We start from the raw sequence: 27,743 nt of genomic DNA on the forward strand, positions 1-27,743 counted from the left end.
GATTTCATTCTTTCTCATTGCCATGTAGTACTCCATTGTGTATATATACCACATCTTCTTGATCCATTCATCAGTTGATGGACATTTAGGCTCTTTCCATGATTTGGCTATTGTAGAAAGTGCCGCTGTGAACATTGGGGTACATGTGATCCTATGCATCAGCACTTCTGTATCCCCTGGGTAAATCCCTAGCAGTGCTATTGCTGGGTTATAGGGGAGTTCTATCGATAGTTTTTTGAGGAGCCTCCACACTGTTTTCCAGAACAATCATGGGGGCAAATAAATGGCTCAGTCAGTCACGTGTCTGACTTCGTTTGGCTCAGGTCATGATCTCACAGTTCATGGGTTCCAGCCCCACGTCAGGCTCTGTGCTGACAGCTCAGAGCCTGGAGCCTGCTTCAGATTCTGTGTCTCCCTCTCTCTCTGCCCCTCCCTGTGCTCACACACTCTCTCTCTCTCTCTCTCTCAAAAAGATAAAAATATTAATAAAACATGATCATGAATCTCCTGACACTGCTCCCATTAAGAGATAGGCAGGCCTCTGTGACAGTCCAGACAAAGAGAATACAACAGAAGGCATGGTACAAGCTAGGTAAGGAATGGTCCTCTTGGGACACTTGCTTTTGAAATCCTGAGCTAACACGTAAGAAACCTCAATGCTCTGAAGGTACCATGCTGGAACCCCCCCCCCCCCCCCCCCGATGTTCCAAGAGCCAGAAGTTCTAGCCCTAGTTGTGTGAATCTTCCCAGCTTGGGTGTTAGATGACCAGCCTCAGCCATGTCTGATGACATGCATGATAGGGCACAAACAAAGCATGCTCAGCTGAGTTCTTCCCAAATTACTGACCCAGTATCAAGAACAAAATAGTTACCTTAAATTGCCAGGTTTTGGGGTAATTTGTTTTACAACAACAAATAACCATGCTCAACAATATATCCTAAGGGATTCTTTTCTTCATTATTTAAAATGAAACCCAAAGGAACTTTTTTCAGCCTACATTTATAAAATAACCACCCTTAGATAAACATTCACTGTTCATTTCACATACAAGTTTTGAACATGCCAAGATGACTTAAATAGCACCTCACATCAGCACGTACCTTGATGCCAAAAGTGAATACTGTCATTATAATTTTAAATATGAGTGCTAAGCATAACTGCCATATAGCTGAGTATACTCCAAGGCCTGCTGGACGATCAGGAATATCATCAACAATTTTACTGGCATTCATGTCATTTCTGTAGTCACAAAGAGAAGAGGATTCCAGAGGGCCACAGTCTGTAAAAAGCTCTTTAATCAGCTCACTGGTGTTGAGCCTGGTATATGGATTAGGGAAGGCTATCACTGCAGTGATGGCAGCAACAACGATGACTTCAAGAACAGGATACTTTCCAAATTTGGTGGATTTGCGTCGACGACACCAGGCAATATTTGCCCTAATGAAAAAGGCTCCCCAAAGCCCGCCAAATACCCCGAGGAGAATAAAAGGAAACAGTTCAAAAAGGTACCACGGTGTATGATACTCCACATAAAAAAGGACCAGACGGCTATTACCAAATGGATTGATGGATCTCAAAACAAATGCAGCCACTAAAGCAGCAAAAAATGATCTCCATAAAGTTTTAAGAGGAAAATAATAGCTAACCTAAAAAAAAAAGAAAAAGAAAAATTAGAATTTTAAGATGTTTCTGATACACTATAACTTGAATGGCAAATATTATAGTCTAATTTTTGCTGCAGCTAGAATTTACATAAAATAGATTTTACTATGGTAAGAAAAAGACTGTTTTATTAACTTTGGCTATCACACCATTACAAATTCAAAATATAAACTGATCAAAAATGTCTAATAATGACTTCAGATACCTAGCATTGTTTTATTTTCAAAATGAGTTTCACCTCCAATTCAATCATGTAGAGTGAGTAAATACACCATCACCAACTCCTATGAGCTCATAAAGAAGTATTTGCTTCCTCTATATTAAAGAAAAAAAAAAAAGAAAAGAACACAGAGAGTGGGAAAAGTAAATTTTAAAACATTCCCAGTCACATTTTTGTGTAAACATGTAAAAAGTCCTGAGAAAGCAAAAACAAACTACATTGGTGACATGACTAAAACCATCTCCAACATCAATCACTGTCACAGAAATAATCATATAAGAAAAAACTCACAAAAACAAGTTAGGAATTGATTAAATATTTTTAAAATAAAAACACAGGCTATAGTGTAACAAATAATGCTTAAATATTTTCTATTAAGTCAAATTCACATCTGCTTACTTTTAAGTATGTCAACAAAGTAAAATTTTAAATGATCACTAATATTTATACATGATTAATACTTTTAAGACTTTTCTCAAGGTAAAAAACGTGTAATATATTACTCTTTACATAAGAATAAGTGAAAAATAACTTTATGAAATTAAATCTGAAGACTTAAAAACAATGTCTGCATCTATCACACTAGTTATAAAACTGAAGCTGCTAAAACTGCTAATATGGAAAACTGTGTAAAATACATTTATAATGGTAATTATACATAATTTTAATTGCTGTATTTTTTCACCTACCTCTTCCAGGCTAAAAAGAACTCCTCCAATCGGTGCACCAAACGCTACAGAAACACCTGCAGCTGAGGCAGCTGATAGCACCTAAAAAGCGGATTTGGCTTATTTCAGATATTCTTATAAATTCAAATATATCAAATAAAAATTCTTCATGTTGATTGAATTTTTGAAATGCCTCTTCTGAATTTAACTTGCATGTCTACCCCAAGCAGAGGCAGATACTTATCTCCTCTAAAAAGATATTTTCTCTCTTCCGCTTTAATTGAAAAGTCATTCATACATTCAATACTCAGACAAAAAACACTTATAGGAGGTAATTACTTTTTTCTAAATCCTACTTAAATATCCAGAGAACTTAAAACCTACTGAGTTTCTTTATTCTCACTACTCTAAATCCTGTGACAATACTGCATGCAACTGCTAATATGGAAAACCTCATTCTAAAGCACAGTGGCTACCCCTTATTACACAGTCTTTCCAACTATAAGCCCTACAATAAAGTTAAAGATGACAAAAATATCCACAAAAGCTCTTAGAGATTCTCTCTCCAGCTCCCCCAGACTGTCACTCGGACACTGCCCACTTCCCACCAGTGCAAAGTCAACTACACATATAAATTCATTGCACAATTCATGTTGTAGTTACTTTTCTAAGAGTCTGTATTCCTTTCACTATTTCATTCCAGTAAATATCTGAGGCTATCAAAACATTTTCATAAATGGTCAGGTTTTACATTTCTGAAAAATAAACTGGAAATAATCAAAATTAAATTATATATAGTTAAGAACATGATCTCCATTGCAAGCTGCTATCTGGCAAATTAAAAATAAGCAAATACTTTTTTAATTAAAGTGTACCTGGCTTTAAAAATAAAAAATTTAACTATTTTGGTCTTTTCCACCAACATGATTGCATTTAACTCTAACTCTTAATTCTCTGATTCTATATTTAATATAATAGAATTTTACAATCAAGCTAACACCCGAGTACCCATAAGTCACACACATTTTAATTCTTTATAAGTATCAAGAAATCATTTAATTTAAAAATGTCAAAAAAGTGAACTAGGAAGAAAGCCATTTTATGAGGCCTTTATGCTTTCAACTAACAAGTAAACTCGAGCCATTTATATACTAAGGGTGAACAAAGTTAATGTCATGTACGTTACTAAGCATCACTGTGTATCTTAAAATTTAAGTGATTTTTAATTTCTATAACATTTTCCTATTATATTTTGCACTTGAAATGAATAAATAAAAATTTACCCCCAAAATATCAAGGTACAATAGCAAATAAAGGAATTGCTTTGGAAGGACAAATACTATAGCTTCATTTCAGCCACTGACTTGTTATAATACAGTTTTAGATTATGTTCTGTTTTGTTTTAAACATACGCACAGATCCACACAGTCATAGTAGTAGCAGCAGTAGTGGTGGTAGTAGAAAGTAGTATTAAGGAGTATAGACTCTGGAGTCAGAAAAATAAATTTTAACCCATACTCTGACAGTCTGCTATAAAATCTTGGGCAAGTTAGCAGCTTTATGCCCTAATTTCCTATCTATCAACGGGGATTTAAATTTTAAAATGCAAGGAAAAAACTTGTCACAGAGGCAGATACATAGTAAATAATCAATAATGTCAGCTATTTTTGTTAGAGGGAGTATTGGAATCACAATTATTATTCAGAGATGGGACTATGATGATCTGAAGTGTTCCACTTTTAGACTATCTGGGGCCAATGTATGAAAAATGTTTTAGTACCAAACTGAACTAGAATCATATCAACTCAAGAATTAAAGAGTCTGATGAAAAATATTCTATTCTTTTCTTATATTATTAAAAACAACAGGATGAAAGGCTTGTGTTAGGGCCACAGACCTGTGAGTTCTCAATATTTAATGATATAAAAATATCATACCTTAAAAACTCAAAGTGCTCTATACCATAGTGGCCTACAGATGAGATTGAGAAAACAGGAAGGGATTGAGCCCCCAAAGTAAATAGAGCCAATACAAAAGGTCTCAGGAGCCCATTTTCCTTCTAGAAAATATCCACAGCAATCTAGAGTCATTAGGGAACTCTATAAAGTTTAAAGACCTCCTCGAAGATCTTGGGTTGGCCTAAAAAAATGTAAAGGAAAAAAATGCTCCTGAGTAGCCAAATAAAGAGGAATTCCTATATTCCCTTTAGTGTGAATCTCTGATTTAAACCTCAAGGGGTCATAAAGGTCCTCAGAACAGCTTCATGATGCCAGATAGCTCTCTGCAGATGACATACATCGCTTGGGGGCATTAGACACTTCTTCCAGAGGAAAAATAATGTTATGTATGGGGAAACCTTCAGAGGAAGACAGGTGTAAGGCAAAGCAAAAACAAATGGAAAGACCTTTTGTGAAATTCAACTGAAACCAATGGACACCAAGTAGTTCATCAAAACCTCTCTAAAATATAGCGGTAACTGAGCAGCACTGGGGATGGGTTCTAGAAACACATCGGAGGTACTCACAAACGGAAAAGGAAGCAAACAATTCTCACATTTGAATCTGAATACAGAATTTATCCCAAAAAAGTAAAACTGTGATCTTTATACTAGGATATTCTCACTGACGTAAGTCTATGTAACAGATATTTATCTGTCAAATAAACCACAAGACACACTTACCTCCCTTTTTTTAGCTTCATTTGTGCTATACTTTGGAAAGAGGTAGGAAAAAATATTTCCACAGCAACAGGCCACATGTACCAGAGGACCTTCTTTTCCTAAACTCAAACCTGATGCCACAGCCAATACTAATGTGATGGTTTTAATCATTAAAGTCCATTTTCCCAAATAACCTCTGATGATGAATCCACTTAAAATAGTTTTAATCTACAAAGGAAAGATTAAGACAGCTTAATTTCCTTTAAGAAACAGGAGAACTTAAGTTACTCTCTTGTTTTATTCACAAAACCACCTCGCAAAGTTTTTATTTTGTTTATGGTATAAAATGGTTTATTTTAAAATGGTTATGGTATAAAATGGTTATAAATATTATCTACCAAATTCAAGAATTATTAACTTATCTAATTAAAAGATAGTCATAAAAAGAATTAATGTATTCAAGTCAGGTTCATAGTGGCAAAATATCAACTAATCCATCACAGAACTTTGGGTCAAATAATAATTTTCTAAATTAGTGCTAAATTAGTGGTGGAAAAAGAAAAACCAACCTCCCCAGTTAAGATGAAATGACTATGGGGAAGAATTTCTTTCAGTGATGTCTACAATCAGCTTATATTTTTATAATTTTCTTTCTCATACTACAAACCATTTGCCCAGAAAGACCATTACTTTCTCCCCCTAATGGCAAAAAGATAAACACCATAACAATTACTAAATGATTAATGATACTAAATATTGCATGGCTTACCTCTGGAATTCCAGAGCCACAGGCATATGGAGCAAATACCTTTACCAGGGAAACGGCAAGAAAGGCAAAACTCAAGGCCCAGAAGATGTACATTATGTAATTCATGATGTAAGAACCAGGACCCTAAAAGCCAAATTGTTTAATAGTATAAATTTAATTTACAGTGCATCCCTAATCCAAGTGCTTGACACATAAGAAATTTGGGTAAAAATCATAAAAGCTTCCTGGCTTACTTCCATAATAGTAAAAGCTCTATATGAATAAAATATTTAAGAAAACCAAAAAGACATATTTATTTACACAAGGGGCCTAAATCTATTTAATGTTTTTTCTAGCTTTCTCCTGATCCCTAAAGTCTTAATGTCAAAAATCTGCTACGCTTTAATCTCTGCCTACCCACAAACCACATTTTGGAAACAGCTGTGACGACAAAATTGCATTCCCACTTAGATCTCATTCCGCTGCAATTTGCCTGAGGATCAAATGAGAAACAGCATACTGGTCATGTTACCGGCAAATATATTCTTTTCATAGCTTGAAAATTCAGCTATCCCAAAACTTTAAAAATATATCCACATATGACCATTTAACTACATATATTAAATAACATTCTAACTTCTACAGTGTTCTTCAATACAGAACATCAAGAATAGAAAAATAATCATTTAAATACTATAATGCTACAAAGAAAAAAATCTATGGATTCCTTCGAGATGTCTCCAGTTTCAAGGCTTATTTTACTAAATTTTTTGATAATTCATACTTCCTGACAATTGTGAAATGTTGACTTCATATTAACTTTTTATGATTATACAGATCGTATCTCACTTCTACAATAAGAATGACATTTAATGTCATAATTGAATAGACCTGAATGTGACTATGCTGTTAACTAATATGTGAGCTTCTTGAAACTTTACATTTTATTTGCTGCAATGTATTCTCATATTTTCCAATCTATCCTATTACAGTTTTAATTTTAATGTAGTTGCAATAATCTCTAATTCTATAATTAAGTGAATTAGAGACTCAGTTTACTTTATCAATTAATTCATCTTCAGACATAGCAAGACTTACTTCTGCTTGACCTATAATTAATTCTGCCCATGTTTTCCACTGTGGACATTTATCCCTCTCTTCAAATGTTGTTTCATTAGATCCCCAACAACACTGTTCGTGGTTGTACCACAATGCACTAAGGCAAATGCCCTCCTTTAGGTCAGTCATCCAATCAGCAGCAATGTCTATTAATCCAGCCAATGCCCCTGTAAAAACATGTTGGAGGTGGTAACAAACAAAAAAAAGGTAAATCCATTTTCAGGAAGACATTTAGAAATATCAAGTTAAAAGGATCAAAGATCATGAGGACTCCCTAGAAATAAAGGGTCACATAGGGAATATTATACAAATTTAATATTTTTAACTTTTAAGTATAAATAAGTTAATATTACTTTAAAAAACTGTTAATACCACTCTAAAATAAAGTGGTTATTCTTTGAAATTAAAACCAATTACATCATTCAAATTCATTGTGATTTGTAATAAAGGTGTTTAAAAGATACTAAAAACATCTTTAAAAGACAACTATCTGGCAGGTGGTTCAGATATCAGGTTATTAAAGTCAGAGCTTTTAATGTTTCAATCTGAAACTTAATAAAATTACAAATGATTTAATATTAAAACTTATTTGAAGCAAGTGAAACTCATAGCATTAATGAAATACCTTGACAGATTTTCATTTTTATTTAATAACAGAAAATCCAATGTACCAAGATCATCTTACTGACAGAATATAAAAATATACACACTCATGGTCAAAGTCTAGGTCCTTCTCATCATATAAAAAGATCAACAGGTCACATACACAGTGGCCACAAAATTCTTGTGCATGTCAGTTAGATACAAGTACTTCCCTCTAGTCTCCACATAAATTTTAATTTTCCTCATGTTCTTCTGGACATAACCTTCCATGGTGGAAACTGAAATTCATTAGAACAGTCCTTAATGTCTGTTTTCAGATCTTCAAGTGCTATTTCTTAAAATTCATGCAGAGGGACTCTGTGGGCACTCCATAGCATGGTAGTTAAAATGCAGGTTCTTGAGCGAAACCGCCTAAATTCAAATCTCTGCTTGGCCACTTACTAGCTACATGAGCCTAGTCAACTGCCGTAACCTCTCTCTGTGCTTTATGTATAATGGTGGTAAACGCACTTGTTCCAGAGGGCTGTCATGTGGTTTACCACATGTAAAGATTTTAAGGCAGTGCATGAAACATAGGACACACTAAATAAATATTAGCATTATGATGTTAACACTGAAAGCTACTTTATTGTTTATCTGGACCAAAACATATATTTTACAGATACAGAAACTGAACCCAGAAAGATCAACCAAACTGGATAAACACTTAAAGTGACAGAGCCAATACTAGGCTCTGAAGCTTCCTGCCTCCTAGTCTTATATTTAAGAAGGTTTCTTGGAAGAAACAAAGCAAATCCTTTTAAAAATCCAACAGGACCTGGGGGAAAAATGCAGGAAGGAGGGGAGAACTATTTATTTTTCTGTTAACCAAAAAGGATTATATTAAAATTTTTCTTTACCTGATGCCAATCCTGTTAGTGTTACTACTAGCCATCCTGACCACGCATCATATAAACTTTTTGTCATTTCCCATGCTGATTCTTTCTTTTTGCTGTTGATCTGAAATTAGAAATGTTTATACTTCAGTTTTCAAACTATGAATAGAAGACACAATTCTAGAATCTAAGAAATTTTCTCAGATATTATACTTGAGACAGTAGTCTATAAACTTAATAATGGAAAAGGTGAATTTGGGGGCAGAATCACGAAGTCAGATAGTTCTTATACCTATAAACCAGATGCTAAGCATTACCCAAAGATCTGCATTTTTACCAAAAACCTCGGAATTTGAGAGCAGGGAATCCACAAACCAGAAAGAGTCTGGCCTAGGCTGTTTTAAAGTGAATCAAATTTAGCAGATATACATCTTTTATATTAACAGAAATAAGGCATTATAGATTGAAATATCTGTCATTCCCTGGCCATTTTTTGGTCCAACAGTTAAATGGATTATAATATTCTTTAAAAGGTAAGGTCAGTGAATAACAGTACCATGCCCATAAATATAATATAGTATAGTCATGAGAATAAAAAGGTTTCCAAAATTTGTTAAGCCTGTAAATATGCATGTATGGAGAGCTTTAATCCCATCTGTGGGGTCCAGGGGCTCTCTTCTATCACTGTGTAAGGTAAAAGTGTCCTCTACTGAATATAGTGGCGGAAGTAAGATCAGCAGGATAGGAATAGATTTGATATCCAGATCTCGCTCTACTAAGACACGAGAAGACAAGTCTTCCTTCTCTTCATAAGAATGCACTTCTTAAGCTATCCCTAACTAGCCCAAACCTCTTCCATTCTATTAGGATTACTGCTTTAAAATTCCATATTCTCGGGGCGCCTGGGTAGCTCAGTCGGTTAAGCAGCCGGCTTCAGCTCAGGTCATGATCTCATGGTTCATTCGTTCGAGCCCTGTGTCGGGCTCTGTGCTGACAGCTAGCTCAGAGTCTGGAGCCTGCTTCGGATTCTGTGTCTCCTTTCTCTTCCCCTCCCCTGCTCAAACTGTCTCTCTCTATCAAAAGAAATAAATTTTAAAAAAACATAAAAATTTACAAAAAATCCATATTCTCAGTCTAGGACTTCAGTGTTCAAACTGTCCCACAGAATGGCAACAGCTGGAATTAAATGATCTGGTCTATTTTAAACATTTGGTTTATTTTAAGCCTTAAGGCCCCACTAAAAAGACTCCAGTTAAGTTGTGGGTTGAATAAGGTGCAATTTTCCACCTTCTGTACCATAAGCGACCAATCACAGATACTAAGCATTCTTGAGAGATTAAAGTTAGGCTCATTTCTTCCAAAAATAATCATTAAACCCCATGTTGCTTTTTCTCAATGAGAGGAACGATAATGTTTCATTCAATATGAGGTAAAAACTTGGAAGTCATCTAAATGTTCATCAATATAGTATTGGTTAAAGGAATTGCAGTTTATCTGTCTAATGAAAATTCTGCACTCACTGAAAAAGAATGAGATTGAGGCAGTGTTGTGCAAGGGAGAAAAACAAAGTGGATACAAGTGTGTACAGTATGCTTTCATTTACCTGAGAAAAGTAAGTACATAAATATATGCTTGTATTTTTTAAAATAAAGGGATAAACCATAAAATGTTAAAAAGTAAATCATTATTTTAACAGAAGGGAGGCAGCTGGTTAAAAGGAACAGGGACTTTATAATGTATTTCTTCTTTTTTCTTAAATTTTTTGTTTTTTATTTTTGATAGACAGCGCAAGCAGGGTAGGGTCAGAGAGAGAGGGAGATACAGAATCCAAAGCAGGCTCCAGGCTCTGAGCTGTCAGCACAGAGCCCAACGCAGGGCTCAAACCCATGAACCGTAAGATCATGACCTGAGCCGAAGCAGGATGCTTAGCCGACTGAGTCACCCAGGCGCCCCGGGACAGGGACTTTGTTAAAACAAAGTAATTTGTAGGTATAACCCTAGTAGGATAAACACTAAGAACAAAAAATGTTATATATATTTAAAAAAGAAAACACTAACTTTTCAGTAAGCACATCACTGGTGACAGTGTTGGTAATACTCTGAACCTAGTGTGTACCATAGTGCGTATGTATTGTGAAGTAAATCATATGGTTATACATGTGGTGTTGAGTGAGAGTTTTGAAATAGCTGAAAAAGGATATAGATTTAAGAACTGAAAAGCTAAATAAAATCTCAATAGTACTGAATTTGTTATTTTTAAAAAATTTTTTTAAGTGTCTTTATTTTATTTTGAGAGACAGAGGCAGAGAGCAAGCGGATTAAGTTAGAAGTTTCCTATAAACCTATGAGGCTAGATAGAAAACAATGGCCAGCCCAGACACAAGAAGTACCTCTCGTGCCCACACCACCTATAAACCATCTTCCTTCAAAGGAACCAAGGTTCCTTGGAGAAACGGCTGACTCCAGGTTCGGTGAAGGAAATGTGTAAGATGAGCTAGGATCATCTTGTTTTCCTAGACTATGCCAAAATCTACAAAGGATGTGTCAAAGGAAACAGGCATCAACCTAAGTAAGTTCCCACTGGTCAGAAATGTGATAACATACGCATCGATAAGGATAATAATGATGATGATTAAAATACATTTAATATATTTAAATCTGTGAATGCATGAAGATACAAAAACAAAAACCAAACACAAAAACAAAAATATCATTGGTCAACTTTGAAGATTCTAGGGAACCATTTAATTTCAAACTTTCTCCCATTTCTGTATAATGTGAATTTCAGGAAACCCAAATAATTGGTATGAAGAAGGTTCTCTTTATAGAAATTATCAAGCTAAGAAATAAAAAAGGAATGACAAATTAGCAACCTTTTGCAAAATGCTGAAATAATCATATTTGAAACAATATAAGTTGATTTGCTTCAAAATCTGAGGTAGCAGGCTATGCAAGTATGATAAAAGTTTAGGGGAAGGCACACCTGGGTGGGCCAGTTGGTTAAGTATCTGACTCTTAATTTTGGCTCAGGTCAGAATCTCACAGTTTCATGAGTTTGAGCCCCATGCTGGGCTCTGTGCTGACCCTGCAGAGTCTGCTAGACTGACTCTCTCACTCCCTCTCTCTCCCTCTCTCTCTCTCTCTCTCTCTCTCTCTCTCTCTTCCTCGGCCTCTCCCCTTCCCACCCTCTGTCTCTCTCAAAATAAATAACTTTTTTTTTTAAAGTTCAGGGGGAAAAGAGAATTAGGTAGGTATGTGCACTGACACAGAAAGGTTTTTTTTTTTAACATAATGTAAGAACATCAATATGTAGAATTTCCCAGGTTAAAAAAATTTTTATGTTTATGTTAAGCATAGATCAAAGCATAGAAAATGATATCTGACCTATCTAGAAAGAGAGGATTTGTCAGATTAGCTAGGACACTGCCTACGTCATATTATTTTAAACGGCATATTACTTTAAATGTTTTCAAAGACTATAGACTACCTTCTAAATTAGAGGGAAAACTGTTTGTGGTTTCTTTTAGTTTTAATTTGCTTCAAATATGTTATGAACATAATGTCTTAAGGATACTTTCATACTACTTCACTTTAAAACACATTTTAACTACAACCTGAGTATGTTAATGACTTTGTAAATACATGTGATTCTAAATACAACTGATTTACCTGACAATCATCTGAGATGCAGGAGTTATAGTGTGCCTGCATTAGGCATACAGGATTAAAATACTGGTTCTTACATGGACACTCTGAGGGTCCCTGAGACCATCTCAAGGGGGTCTTCAAGGTCAAAACTATTTTTATCATAATATTAAAACTGATGTGCCCTTTTCACTGTTTTGACATTTTCACTGATAATGCAAAAGCAATTGCAAAAGCGTTGCTCCTCAGCACAAATCAAGGTGGTGGCATCAAAAAGTACTGGTAGTCCTTACACTCTTCACTGCTAAGCATCCCAGCAAAAAAAAAAAAAAAAAAAAAAAAAAAAAAAAAAGGTGAGTAAATGCCAGTTTCACTTAAGAATACCTTTGATGAAGTAGTAAAAGTTATTATGCTTCAATCTTTGAGTCTTTTTTATTGTATGTGAGATGACTTAAGTATATAATAAAGGCTTCTGATGCATACTGAAGTATGAAATTATGTCTTGAGGAAAAGCATTTAAGTGATTTGAGTCACGAAATAAACTTCACACCTACACAAGGAACACCAGTTTTACTTGAAACAAGATACCAAAGAATAGTTTTTCAGACTTAAGAATGTGACAGGCATTTTCTCAAAAACAAACCAAGTAAGCCTGTCATTTCAGGTGAAATAACAGTGTATTTGTCTCTAATGATAGAATTTGAGCTTTCAAGTAAAAATGAGAATTTTGGGAGACTTGTATCTATCACTATAAGGATGACATTTTCCCAATACTTAACGACTCTTCTAAAGAGATCAGGGTTGATATTAACAAATGTAATTTTTTTGATATTGTATAATGAATGAAAAGTATCAACACTTGAAATAACTGCACAGATCAGTGAATATTTTTCAAATGATCACTGCATGATATTACAAAATTATTCATTAGAGTTGAAGGTGAACTAACATTTTAATGTAAAAAAAGACAAAAAGTACACTAACACAGTTTCAGACTACACATTGGCAACTAATCTTTAAGAAACTACCACCTGTCACTATCAAAAAATATCCACAATGATACAAAAAGGTTATTAAAATACTCCTACCTTTTCTAACTACCTATCTATATGAGTTTGGACTTTCTTCACATATTTCAACCCAAACAACATATCCCAACAGACTGAATTCAGAAGCAGATATTAGAATCCAGCAGCCTTTTATTAAACCAGACAATATGAGATTTATAAAAATGTAATATGTCACTCCCTCACTAAATATTTTTATTTTGGAAGATAGTTATATTTAATAAAAATGTTTTGTTTTCATAAATATGTTTTGATGTTAATGTGTAATAGTGGTTATTTTTAAATAAATTAACCCTTTAAAAATATTCTCAGTTTTTGTATCTAATATGGTAAATATCAATACTACAACATAAACTAAGTTCCTTCACCACCCTCAATAACTGTTTAGAGTTTGAAAGTGTTCTAAGATGGGGTTGGCCTGGGTAGCTCAGTTGTTAAGCATGTGACTGCAGCTCAGGTCATTATCTCACAGTTTGTGAGTTCAAGCCCCATTTGGGGCAAGCTTGAGCCTGAGCCCTACTTCAGATGAGCCCTGCTTCTCTCTCTCTTCCTCTCTCCTCCTGCTCCTCCAGCAGAGATTCTCTTTCTCTCTGCCCCTGGCTCACTGGCACCCTCTCTTTCTCTCTCAAAAAATAAAATAAAATAAAATAAATTTAAAAAAATAAAATAAAATAAAAGTGTTCTCAGATTTAAAAAAAAAAACTTTGAAAATCACCCCTGGGTTGTATTGGGTCTTGCAGAAAAGGTAAATAATGGCTGATGAATCTCAGAGGTTATACTTGTCATAAACAATCTAATTCTAATTTCACTTTAATATATGTATATACATTAATATGAAAGATTACAACTAATTTGTACAAGCAGTTAGTTTCATTTACAAGTAAATTTCAGATCTCAAAGTTAAAATGAGCCTATTAGAATTTGGAATTTTACTTTTCAAAGAGATTTTTCTTTTTTTTAATTAATTTTTGGATTCTATTTCATCAGTAAGTCACCATCCACAAGTTGTACTTTTTAGTAAAAGCCAGTCTATATTTTATGAATATTTTTATCTAATGAATAGAAATACTCTATGAGTACTTTATAAAATTTTACTTTTTTAATTTAGAAGAAATTGAAATTAAAAAAATTTTTTAGTGTTTATTCATTTTTGAGAGACAGAGTGCAAGTGGGGGACGGGCAGAGAAAGAGGGAGACACTGAATCTGAAGCAGCTTTCAGGGTCTGAGCTGTCAGCACAGAGCCCAAGGTGGGGCTGGAACCCACAAATCATGAGATCATGATCTGAGCTGAAGTGGGATGCTCAACTGACGAGCCACCCAGGTGTCCTGCCCCTAAAAATGTTTTCTTAAGTTTATTTGTTTGAGTAATCTCTATACCCAACATGGGACTCAAACTCACGACTCTTAAGATCAACAGTCACATACTCTTCTGACTGAGCCAGTCAGGTGCCCCTATTTATTTGCTTTTTGATGTTACAAATGGAGTAGTTTATTATTTTTAATTTTTATTTATTTTTGAGAAAGAGAAAAAGAGGGAGACAGAGCATGAGTGGGAGAGGGGCAGAGGGAGACAAAGACAAAATCTGAAACAGGATCCAGGCTCTGAGATGTTAGCACAGAGTCTGATGCAGGACTTGAACCCATGAACTTCGTGATCATGACCTGAGCCGAAGTTGGATGCTTAACCAACTGAGCCACCCAGGTACCCATGGAATAGTTTTTTGCTTAAGAAATTTTAGTCAAACTCTACGCAAGATGTAACTGAATTATATGTTTGCTATAAAAACCGTTGGAAATCTTATTGCAATATAAGTAATTCTTTGATTAGTTTTCATCACAATCCTTACTATGCCCTTTATAGGATTCAATTCGAGAAATCTCAGAATTTGATACCGAGAAAGGAGGTAAAAGAAAATAACAAAGTCCCATGAAATTACCTCCCCAGCATGCTTCTTCTTTTGCAATAGTATTATATAACAAGTTTCCTCCTTTGCTGCAGCTGCTGTGCTACCCAAAATGAAAAATCGTGCTGACTTCTATACCTTGATCTTGCCCCCCCAACTCATGTGCTGTGTTATTCCAGTCCTTCTTTTTTTGTCTTACTATACTTCCTTAATTTGAAGCTGCCTCAAATCCTTTCTAGGGCTGGAAGAAAAAAAAAGAAAAAGAAAAATTACATATATAGAGGGGCGCCTAGGTGGCTCAGTCAGTTAAGCGTTCAACTCTGGGTCAGGTCATGATTTCACAGTTCGTGGGTTCAAGCCCTGCACTGGGCTCTGTGCTGACAGCTCAGAGCCTGGAGCCTGCTTCAGATTCTGTGTCTTTCTCTCTCTCTGCCCCTCCCTCACTCATGCTCTGTCTCTGTCTCCCTCTCTCAAAAATACATATATAGAGAAAAAACATGTAATACTTATAAAATATAGAAATTTACCTAAATGTACTTTTGTTAATTTTTTTTTAATGCTTTTTATTTATTTTTGAGAGACAGAGAGAGACAGCTGGAGCAGGGGAGGGTCAGATAGAGAGGGAGATACAGAATCTGAAATAGGCTCCAGGCTCTGAGCTAGCTATCAGCACAGAGCCCGACGCGGGGCTCGAACCCACAAACCATGAGATCTGACTTGAGCCGAAGCCGGATGCTTAACCGACTGAGCCACCCAGGTACCCCTACCTAAATGTACTTTAATACATAATATATGTATTGGCAGCCTGAGATAATTGGCAAAAATATATTGTTAAATGATGTAGTTATGTACTTTATTAAAAAATTATTGAAAACACTTACCCGTCTATGCCTTTCTCTGTCTTTACATTTCTCTCGCACCCAATCAATAGTATGGAAATCATCATATGTACCAACACCTGGGATTGGTTCATCCAAAAGATCCAATAAGTGCGTAGAACTGTTAATGCTGCCTCCATTTGTCATTGTATAATGAGTTCCTACAAAGCAAAAAAGAACAATGAGTATGTTTTATGAGACAATGATGAACTATGTAAGCTTCTTAGAAGTTCATTAGTAATTCATAAAAAAAACAGTATCACTTGAAATGCAAAAAAACAGAGAAAGGAAAACATCAAAAAAAAGTTAGCCAAAACAGAAATAAGGCAAAAATGACCATGGCATGTCCCTTTAAACCCATATTAGAGTATGAAAAATAAGCCTGAGGAAAAGGACTTTATTTTCTATTGATTAGGGCACAGACTCTGTAAAGTTGGATAATGACTTAAAGAAGATTGATAAATTGGAAATTTCTGCTTCCATCTGGCAAAAACATAACTAAATTTCATCTGGCAGAAAAGATAACACCTGAGAGCTGTAGTGTTGAGGTGCTCTGGTTTTGCCCTGTATGAAAAACTTCATTAACCATATTTTGTCTCACACATCCTCTCTAAGTCATCTGTCATCAAGCAAGTTTCCCCGTTAGTATTAAATAAATCTTGACATGTGATTACTATATATTTATAAACGTAAGAAACTCAAAGGTACCAGGAAGGACACTGAATGACAATTCACAAAAAAAGAAATACAGATCGCTCTTAAATTTTAAAAGTTCAATCTAACACAAAAAAGAGAAATGCAAATCAAACCTACAATATCAGTTTCCTCTCTCAGATTGGTAAAGATAAAAAAGCTGGCTAATGCACTGAGTTGCAAAGTTACGGGGAAAGAGGGCTTGCCACAAAATTATTAAAGTATCAACTGGTATAACCCTTCTGGGAAAACAAAGCTACCAACATTTAAAATACACACACACTCTCAAACCCAGCTTATCCACTTCAAAAACTTTTCCTTGCAGTTACACCTGCATAAATCCATAAGTTATGCACAGTGTGGTATCTTACTGTGTTCTCTAGAAGGAAAACAAACAAAAATTAATGCTCAGGTGCTCATGATCTAAAAGGAGGGGGAGTCTGCAAAAGAGCCAGAGAGTAAATACTTTAGGCTTTGGAGGCCATATAGTCACAGCAATGCAACTCTGCCATCGTAGCACAAAAGAAGTCACTGACAATATATAATGACTGGCTATGGCTGTGTTTCAATAATACTTTATTTATGAAACAGGTGATGAGCAGCATGTGGCTCAACCCCTGATCTAAAGTCTTTATACTACAAACCAAAGTCAATTGAAGACATTTATTAAGAATTTTCTATTTGGGGCATCTGTCTGGCTCAATCGGTAGAGTGTGTAACTCTTGATCTTCGGACTATAAATTCAAACCCCACATTGGGTGTAGAGATTACTTAAAAATGAAATCTAGGGGTTCCTGGGAGGCTCAGTTGGTTAAGCGTCCAGCTTCGGCTCAGATCATGATCTTATAGTTCATGGGTTCAAGCCTCGCATCGGCCTTTGTGCCTCTCTCTCTCTCTCTCTGACCCTCCCCTGCTCGCGCTCTCTGTCTCTCAAAAATAAATAAAAACATTAAAAAACTTTTTTTAAGTAAAAAAATTTTTAAAAATGAAATCTAAAAAAATAAAAATAAACAATCTTTTACTTAATGGCAACGCTTCTAGATATATAGGAGATACAAAGATAGTAAAAACATGGTCCCCGATTTCAATGTAATACTGAATATTGTACTAACAAACATAATGTCTACTTACTTCTACCAGGTAGAAGAGGGTTGGTTCTCTCTCACCTCCCTATTTAATACATTTGAATATTTGCCTTGGAATGTGTAAAACTTCTAAAAGAAAAACAGTATATTGATTTCAGTGTTTTGGCAGAAGTATTCCAGGAATAAATAATTTGTCATTCTTGGCTGAGGGTTTAAAAGCCCAATCCCTGCAGGAGCCCATGTTAATTTACATAAAACAACCTTATACTCTTGTACACTAGCTCTTTCTTCTTCTCTCTACCCTGATTTTACTTGCAATTTCCACCTGGTAAAAGTTGGCTAAGAGGCCACAAATTTTCTTAAGGAAAAAACTACTGGAGAATATAATGGCTATTTATAATGTCTTACAACTTTGAGAATCTCTGACTCTGCTTTCCATGTAGTATGGTAACTGGTTATTTACAAAATGTGTTTGGCAGGTCATGTCAAAAGACTCTGTGGCCTTCTGATACAATGACATCATTTCTGGCCAGAGGAAAAATAAAATAAACCCATGTTGAGGGAAATCTTACAAAATAATGGCTTATATTCTTCAAAAATGTCAGTCATGAAAGACAAAGAATGACCAAGGAACTGTTCTATATCAAAGGAGACTCAAAAGACATGACAACTAAACAGAACACGTGCTCATGGATTAGTAGAATGTAGACCAAGAAAATGGGTTTTTTTTAGTTCCTATTAAAGGACAGAGTGAAACAACTGGAATATTTGTAAACAGTCTGTAGATCAAATAATAGTACGATATCAGTATCAATTTTCTGATTTTGAAAACTGTAGTATGGCTATATATAAGGAATGTCCATTCATAAGGAAATACACATGTATTTATGTATTATACACACACACAAAACAGTGTACGTTATACACACAATAGATTATATAACAGTGAAAGAATAAGAGAGAATAAGCAAATATGGTAAAATGTTAAAGGTTCTGGAAATCTGGGTGAAGTATAATACATGTGGGATTCTCTAAATTTTTTTTTTTTTTTTTTTAGAGAGCGTAAGTGAGCGCAAGCTGAGGAAAGGGGGAAAGGAGGAGAGGGAGAGAGGGAGAGAGGGAGAGACAGAATCTTAAGCTCAGTACATAGCCCAACATGGGGTTCAATCCCACAATACTGGGTTTATGACCTAAGCCACAATCAAGAATTGAATGCTGAACTGACTGAACCACCCAAGTGCCCCTCTTTTTACTTTTTTCCAACATCTCTGAAATTAAAAGAAAATGTTTCTTCTATAATTCTACTATGTAGTATTTTGCAAACTTCCAACTCCCCCACTCCATGTTGTCCTTATGTACGTAGAGTTCTAGAACACAGACTGCTGATCTTAATTATTACTCTTCAATTCAAAAACTAAGAGGAAAAATTGTCTCACTTAACATCCATCCACACAATACCTCACCAGCCGCAAGATAAGAACTGCCAAGCTGTTTGCACCACGAAGATGATAAGCAAATGGAGCATGTATTACTCTAATAGACATGAGCCAGGAAGTAGAAAGGCAGACATTCATTTTTATGAGGTAGGAAAGGTACAGCAGCACAATAAACAAGATTTACATTAACTCTCTGTGTCTTGTCTTTAATGATTTTCAAACAGTTAATCTGCAGAAACTACTCTGACATCTAATTTACAAAACTATGCAGCAATTCAAAATATCTGAAAACCAGAAATAAAAGTTTAAACCAAGAGACCTTGTGAACCAATGTTGTGTGCTTTGGGGCTTTTAGGTTGTGTCCCTTAGAACTGCGGCTGCTACAGAACATGTTAGCATGAGAATTAGCCAGAGCAGTCTGCGTGCCCAACAGACTGTTTGTAGGTCAGTCTGTCCCTTAACCCCTATTTGCTTCTACATAACAGAACAATGGTATTTTTAAAAAGCAGATCATATGGAGAAGTACTGATTGGTATTTTTGGTTTGCGGGGAGCCAACAGAAACAGAGGCACTGTTTCCCCTCTAAATTATTTCTAAAAGAAGTCTGGGTCATGCTTGTGACTCCTGCTATCAAATTGGCGTAGATGGTAACAAAGATAGATTTGGGTATGAAAGTAAAATAAAAACTTTTTGCTGAGACAGAAATGATTAGAATATTTCTTTGGCTCGGATAAAGTTAATTAAATGGAATCTCCAGGAAGAAAAAGGCAGACATTTCAATTTGGCTTTAATTTCTCTTCTTTTGTCCTGTCCCTTACTCATTGTACTGGGCTATTACTGAAAATTGAAAGACATCATACTGAATGTGAAATCAGCATATTTTTTTTGAAGACTGTAACTGTGGAGTGTTGCACTTGGTGGTCTGTCCTCTGCTCTTCTTCCCCTTGTTTTTTAACAATACAGAAGTGGGTAATTCTCTTTTCCAAGACACATTTGATCCACAGATCTGTCCCCTATTTCTCTTTCCATTAAATGGACATTTTGCAATTCAAATATCACCAACAATATTTCATAGGTCAAGTATCACCAATACTAAAACACCTCAGTAAACAGGAAAAATTCTCCAATCAATAAACTGTTAACTGGGTTGCAGTTTTCTTGTAAAAAGAACTATTGATAAGAGAACTTACTTATCTCGTTTATTTTTCCCCAGATGCAGAATGTTTTAAAATTCATACATCCCTCTGTACAGCTCATTAGCAGCCCCTCTCCAATCACTTCTACCCCCTAGCCCCTGGCCACCACTCATCTACTGTCTGTCTATATAGACTTGCCTATTTGGCATTTCATACAAATGGAATCCTACAATATGTAGTCTTTTGAGGTTGGGTTCTTTCATTTAGCATAATGTTTTCAAGGTTCATCCATGTTGCAGCATGTATCTGTACTTCATTAATTATTATGAGTGAATATTACACGGTATGGAATACCACATTTTATTTATCCACTAATCCACTGATGGACCTTTAGATTGTTTCTTCCTTTTGGTTATCACAAAAATGCTTGCTTAAACAGTTATAACAAAAAAAAAAACCATACATACCTATGTAAACAAAAATTCATTTACTAATATCTGAAATCTAAATAAAAAAGTTATTAGTCTTTTTAATAAATGATGCTAGGACCACTGGCTATCCACATGCAAAAGAATAATAAAGTTGGACCTGTACCTCACACTATACATTAAAAAAGTATCTCAAAATGGATCATAGGCCTAAATGTAAGGCTAAAACTATAAAACTCTTAAAAGAAAACATAGGAGTAAATGTGACCTTGGGTTAGGCAATGTCTTTGCAAATAAGACACCAAAGCCCAAGTGACAGAAGAAATAACAATTAAACTAGACTACATCAGAATTAAAAAAGAACCTTTCCCACTGAGAAGCCAGACACTGTTACATATCTGGTTATCTAACAACAATAAAACAGTATTTACATTGTTCTTGGCACTTGGCACACTGGACATTGTTCTTGGCACTTTATACATAGTATTAGCTCATTTAATCCTCACAACAACCCCATGAAATATATAATACTCCATTTCATAAATTTAAAAAAAAAAACAGGAAGTTAAGTAACATGCCCAAGATCAAACATATAGTAAGTAGTTAATAGGGATTCAAATTAAAGCAGTTTGATTCCAAAGGCATTTCTTACCACTATGTAATATTGCCTAAAAGTAATTTTATGGTTAGTTTGCCTGCATATATATATTATAAGATAATGTGGACACACTTCTGAGTAGATTAAGAACTCTTCAGTAGTGCCTTCTCCCAAAACACATGTGCACATGTACTTTAATACAATCCTACCCTTCACCATTTTCATCCTTCTTTGTCTTTGGTTCCAGAAGGCTTGTCCCGTCTTACTTAAAATGCTGAAATGAAAAACCTGTTGCAATAGTAGTCGTGGGCACTGCTCTGCTACCCAGCACTCATGTCCCTATGCTTCAGCAGGGGTCTCACATCCCATTCTCAGCGTGGGGCTGCTCCAGATTTATTTAAGATCTTACGAAGGCCTACCTTTACCCCAGGGGGAGCTAGCTAACTGCCTCTCCGGGTGTGTACTTAGAAATTGGTCTTCAAACATTTTTGACTGTAGTCCACAGCAAGAAACATTTCTCACTGACATAGTGAGAAGTGTTCCCCAGTAAAACTAAAGTTTAGCATACTTACTTGGTGGCAAACAAATAACAATCATACTTTACTTTCAATTTTTTCTTTTCTTTTTTATTTTCTTCTTTAATATTTATTTATTTTTGAGAGACAGAGAGAGACAGTGTGATCAGGGGAGGGGCAGAGAGAGAGAGAGGGAGACACAGAATCTGAAGCAGGCTCCAGGCTCTGAGCTGTCAGCAAAGAGCCCGATGTGGGGCTCAAACCCACGAACTGTGAGATCATGACCTGAGCCAAAGTCAGACACTTAATCAACTGAACCACCCAGGTGCCCCTATTTTTTCTTAATACTGGTCACAATCCAGGTGATTTCATGACCACATATTAAAATGTGCAATCTGACTAACACTGAACTAAAAGACATTAATAAAAATTACACCTGAAACTGAGCTTATTAGGAAATTTCATAGACACACATGGTCAGCACCTAAGTCTCTTCTCCAAGGGGAATAGCCAAATAATAGTTTGGATATAAAAGTAGGCATATATTTATTTGCTAAGACTATTATTTCTAGAGTCAGTCTCAAAAGATGTGGGAGCTGTGATTCCTACACTTACAGTCATAATGCAGACGACTGTCCTATCATACACACAAACAAAACATATACTTTTTCTTAATTATCAAAGAAGGCAAGCAGAAATCCAAAATTCTACATATTCTAACTATCCAGTTTCTTCTGTATATTAAGAACAGGAAGTTCTCATTGTGCTTTTTTTTTTCCCTTCCCTCTGTGACCTTACTGATAAGAAGTGGTCATCCTGATGAGGGAGGAGAAAGTAAATGTAAGTTGATAGTGGAAGTTCCAGAATGTTAGCAGACTCCCAAATGAAAGATTAAAAAGGTAATGGCAGGGGCGCCTGGGTGGCTCAGTCGGTTGAGCATCCCACTTCGGCTCAGGTCATGATCTCATGGTTCGTGGGTTTGAGCCCCACGTCAGGCTCTGTGCTGACAGCTGGAGCCTGCTTCAGATTCTGTTTCTTCCTCTCTCTCTTTCCCTCCCCTGCTTGCACTCTCTCTCTCTCTTTCTCAAAAAATAAATAAAACATTAAAAAAAATTTTTTAAGGTAATGGCAAGCATAGTACCAAGTTCTTAGTAGGTGGTCAATTAAATGTCTGCTAGATAAATGAATAAAGTGTATGCTCTTAATATTTGTTCTGCCATTCATAGTCATATTTAATTGTGATCTATTTAAACTGCCAAGACTTGGAAATTAAAACCAAATTCTAAAGAATGTGACCAGAGATATACAGTCAGTAGCAGTGCTGGGTCCACTGCCCAATTCACTGTTTCCTTCTCTGTTCTATTGCCATCCCAAAATAAAAAGTCACATCCTTAGGCAGAGATGACAAAGTGGATATTAAGACAAATGTATAACTAGAAACAAATTCCATGTTCATTTATTATCTATGAATGTAAGATAATTTGTACATTACATAAATAAAAAGAATTTGCTTTCTTAAATGGCAAGAAGAGTAAACAGACAGAAACTATATCTTTTTTATTTAACTAAAGCTGTAATGGACTACAAAAATTTACAAATTAAACAGGTTTATTTGAAAACAAAAAAATTTTAACAGTCTCCTGTGGCTTTGTGTAGGCACAAAGCAGAGACCTAAATCCCAGGAAAACAGCCAAAGTTATAAACCTAATCTATGTGGCAGGAGATCTGCTCACATTTTGAAATCTTGACACACAAAGCATTTCTGACTTACTGACAAGCCATGAGATATTAAAGTGTCAGTTATTTTTAGAAAATAGAGCTAAAGATAGTAATATGAACTAGATTTTATTGAAGGTTTTAAATTCAGATACTGTAAGCAAAATAAATTTAAAGATAGGCTTTGTTTTGGGGCACCTGGATGGCTCAGTTGGTTAAGCGTCTGATTCTTGATTTTGGCTTAGGTCATGATCTCCTGGTTTGGGGAGTTCAGGAGTTCGAGCCATGGAAAGTGCTTGGCATATTCTCTCTCTCTCTCTCTCTCTCCATCCTCTCCCTTCCTCCCTCCCTCTCTACCCCTCCCCCACTCCCTGCACACATGCTCTCTCAAAATAAATAAATAAATAAACTTTAAACGGAAAAAAAAAGATAGGCTTTGTTTTTTTTACACTATTGTTTTAGAATACAAAGAGTTTCTGACATCAAATAAAGAATATTTGTTCTTTTAATTTACAGACACTTATTAGATGAATTAATTTCTAAGAAGAAATTTAATTTTCTAGTTGGCTCAAAGAAGTAATGGAAGTACACTAAGGATCTGGATCCTAAAATCATTTTACGAAAAGCCTACAGAAGAATGTCCCCGTGGCAGTAAAAATATCATCTAACACCTGTAATTCCAAATAATGTGCAAAAAATGCTAACTAATGATACTTTTTGGAGGAAATAAAAATGATTCAAACTCATATATTATAACAGTAACATATATATTATAACAGTAACAAAAAAGCTTTACTCCAATATATTTCTGAACTAATGAATATCAAGAAATAATTTCAGGCAGAAACTCAGTAAGACCCCAAATTTTTATTTTAATAGCAAGGCCCCACTTCTTGAACTTTAAGATTATTATTAGTCTGGCATTCAAGCTCTCCTGGTATCTGGCACTCTTCTGCCCAGCTATACTGCCCCACTGATAAAACAAAACTTATCAGGGAACCACATACTAGGCATTTACACCCATCAGGGCATTTATTCATTCTATCCCCTCTACTAGAAATGTCGTATTGAATTCTCATGTGTACTTGAAAACTTGGCCTACTTTGATAGCACTTGTCAAAAGGAGACTGATCTCTTCCTCCTCTGAAGTCCCACAAACCATGCACTTTATATCATTCACTAGAAATGTATTAATATCCTTGGGGTTTCTTTGTTTTTAAACTTGGGAGTTTTCTTATGACCCCGCCAGACTCCAGATGCCAAGTGTTACAGGGATACACATAGGGAGCAGCAGTATTTCCCCATATTTCAGAGTATGAACCATATCATCTGGATTGAATCCTGACTTCTCATTATTTCTTTACCTCAGTTTTGTCAACAGGAAGATGGGGATTATAACAGTACCTAAGTGACAAGTCTGTGATGAGAATTAAATGTTACACATGAATAAACTGACACACATACGTACAAAAGTTTTTGACAAACAGTAAATGCTATACTACTAGCTATTATTAATATTACTACTACTACAACCATCGTTCTCCACTGCACTTAGTAGTGCTTTATATACACAAGAACTCAACAAATACTTGAATGAAACAATTAATATTCAAATAATTTTAAAGATCCCTCATAGTGTAAAAGGAGGCTCGAGGCCAAAAAGATCAAATCCAGAAGAAAAGCCTGGTAGATTTCAGAGAAGAATTCAACTCACCAAACTACTCAGACTTCATGATCAAATTCAGAAAAAGTCAAAGTGTTGGGGCACCTGGGTGACTCAGTTAGCCATCCCACCAGCATAGGTCATGATCTCACAGATCCTGAGTTTGAGCCTCATGTTGGGCTCGGCGCTGACAGACAGGAGCCTGGGGTCTGCTTCAGATTCTCTTTCTCTTTCTCTCTGTCTCCCTCTGTCCCTCCCTGTGTTACGCCTCCCCTCTCAAAAAGAAATATTTTTTAAAAAGAAAAAGTTCAAAGTATTAAAACAATCTAAATGAACTAAGTTTTTTTTTATCTTTTCCTGATAAAAATAGAAGAGACATGAAAAAAAGTTGATAGTTTCTGTATAGGAAATATATCTTAAAGATGGCCATTTCTATAGTGCCATCTTAATTTCTAATCTATCAATAATATGCTAATTCCATGTTTAATCTACTTACATTTCCAGTCTCTATATTACCAACTTAAGAAGGAAGCTTCATCATTTACCATCTCACCTTGAAAAGTAGAATTTAATTTTATTTACTTCACAAAGATAATACCTAACTCTAGCACTCAGAGATTCGGTTACAGATTCATGCTTCCTTTATTAATATCCTTTACAATGCTATATTTTGATTATCTGCCTATTCATTCTTATCAGCCTAAAGAGATATTTCTAGTTATTGTAATTTTGTCCTCACAGGAAAGCTGATTCCGTTTTCTTGATTTATGCTATCTGCCTGTTTCTACATCTCCTGTTCCTTTGTGTTGACCCATGGCTACAACAGATCATAAATTATAGGAAAACAAATAACCTCTTATCCATAAATGTCAGGATACCAGAGTATAGTCAAGTGAGCCTAATAACTGACTGAACTATACTAGAAAGACAATGTTACTTTCAAACAACACTGGCTTATTAGAGCAAGACTCGTCAAGGGATAAGGAAGCTATCTGGGCTGCCAAGAGTTTGCCTGATTTAGACCTTAAGCATGATTCCTAAAAAACTATATATGAAAATATAAGAGCAACAAAAAGCTTATGTTTTTAGCAATAACCACATCGATAACCATGCCTTACTCTCACATAAGCTTTGGCTTATTTCTTATTATTTGCATATCTCATACAGAGATGAAGTCCATCGTAAGTTCAGTCAAAGACTGTCAAGCTTAACACTGGGAATTTAAATTTCCCAAGCCCAGTTTTTCTGGTTTATCATTATCACGAAACAGATGTTGTAATAGCTCAGAGAAAACAGTTTGTCTTGCTTTACAGTTTAATTACTGATTAGCAAATACTGTGACATCTGAACAGTCACCATTCATTTACATTGCTTCCTGTTTAAAGAAATCCTTACCAGAAGAAGGATGATGAAAACATAGGAGAAAGGAGAGTTTATGAACACATTAAAAATTGGGGGAAAAAAAGAACCCTGGGTGGTAAGATTATGAGAAATTTTTATTTTCTTTTTTATGCTTTTAGGTATTTCCCCAAACATTTATTGAAAGCAACTTTGTAAGTGAAAGTTAACATGATCATATAGTTTTTCTCACAATCTGAAAAGTTAGCTTTTACCAACAACAGAATACTACAAGATATTCAATGTTACAACTGTTCAGAGCCTAAAATAGTACCTAGCCAACACAATGCAACCAATAAATAATTGCTGAATCTCACAACATTTTCAAATCATAATGTAACTTATTACCAAAAAAAGGTGATATCAGAATACAAACAACATTTTAACTAAAGCAGGCAAAATATGCTCAGGAAAATAATCACTTCCTTATTTGCTGCATAAATAAAAGTATAGGTTAACCCATACAATGAGTTTATAATATCATGCAGTAATTCAATTTAATGTGGCTCATAAATGAAATCATCTAGGTAAGAGATTTTTCTTAAGGTTTATTCTTTTCTAGAACAACCACTACCAACCAGTCTAATTTTAGAATAGTTTAAGAAAAATTTAAAAGAACAGCTTTAGTAACATGTAATCAGTTTTACGAAGACCCAGGCAATGCCTGCCAAAAGACTGACATGGATGCTGGGTGTTTTTCCGGTTTCTATAAACTAGTGATTATTATCTTTTCTGATGTATAACAATACCCCAAATGTTTTTATCATATCAATTTTTATGAAAGACTCATAGGAGACAACACAGTTAATGTTAATCAGCTGAAATATATATTAAATGAAAAATATTAATATAAAAATTTGTTCATCTTTATTGCCATCTTAAGGTGTTCTAAAATGTGGCAGCACTTTTACTATAAATTTACTTTGTGGTGGCAAAAATCTACATGGTAACTGGCAGCTGCCGAAACATACAGGTGCACAGACACACTTGATTTCTCTGTGTAAATTAAAGGAAACACATAAGTT

The 27,743-nt window shown here is 35.1% G+C and overlaps 1 protein-coding gene across 5 annotated transcripts in view; it reads right to left on the bottom strand.

The window, feature by feature from the left end:
* CLCN3 (chloride voltage-gated channel 3) overlaps positions 1–27,743 on the bottom strand; it is an 87,308-nt gene that overhangs the window by 21,791 nt on the left and 37,774 nt on the right. For 4 of the 5 annotated variants that reach the window (XM_029938856.1, XM_029938835.1, XM_029938827.1 and 1 more), the window contains 7 exons: positions 16,054–16,211; positions 8,580–8,679; positions 7,057–7,244; positions 5,980–6,102; positions 5,232–5,438; positions 2,573–2,653; positions 1,102–1,647 (listed from right to left, as the gene is read on the bottom strand). In XM_029938856.1, the coding sequence (XP_029794716.1) occupies positions 1,102–1,647; positions 2,573–2,653; positions 5,232–5,438; positions 5,980–6,102; positions 7,057–7,244; positions 8,580–8,679; positions 16,054–16,211 (1,403 nt within the window). Of the gene's footprint in view, positions 1–1,101; positions 1,648–2,572; positions 2,654–5,231; positions 5,439–5,979; positions 6,103–7,056; positions 7,245–8,579; positions 8,680–16,053; positions 16,212–17,874; positions 17,894–27,743 lie in introns of those variants that run through there. The other variant, XM_029938850.1, reaches the window with a different exon arrangement.

This window comes from Suricata suricatta, chromosome 1 (genome assembly GCF_006229205.1).
Source record: "Suricata suricatta isolate VVHF042 chromosome 1, meerkat_22Aug2017_6uvM2_HiC, whole genome shotgun sequence".
NCBI classification, from domain to species: domain Eukaryota; kingdom Metazoa; phylum Chordata; class Mammalia; order Carnivora; family Herpestidae; genus Suricata; species Suricata suricatta.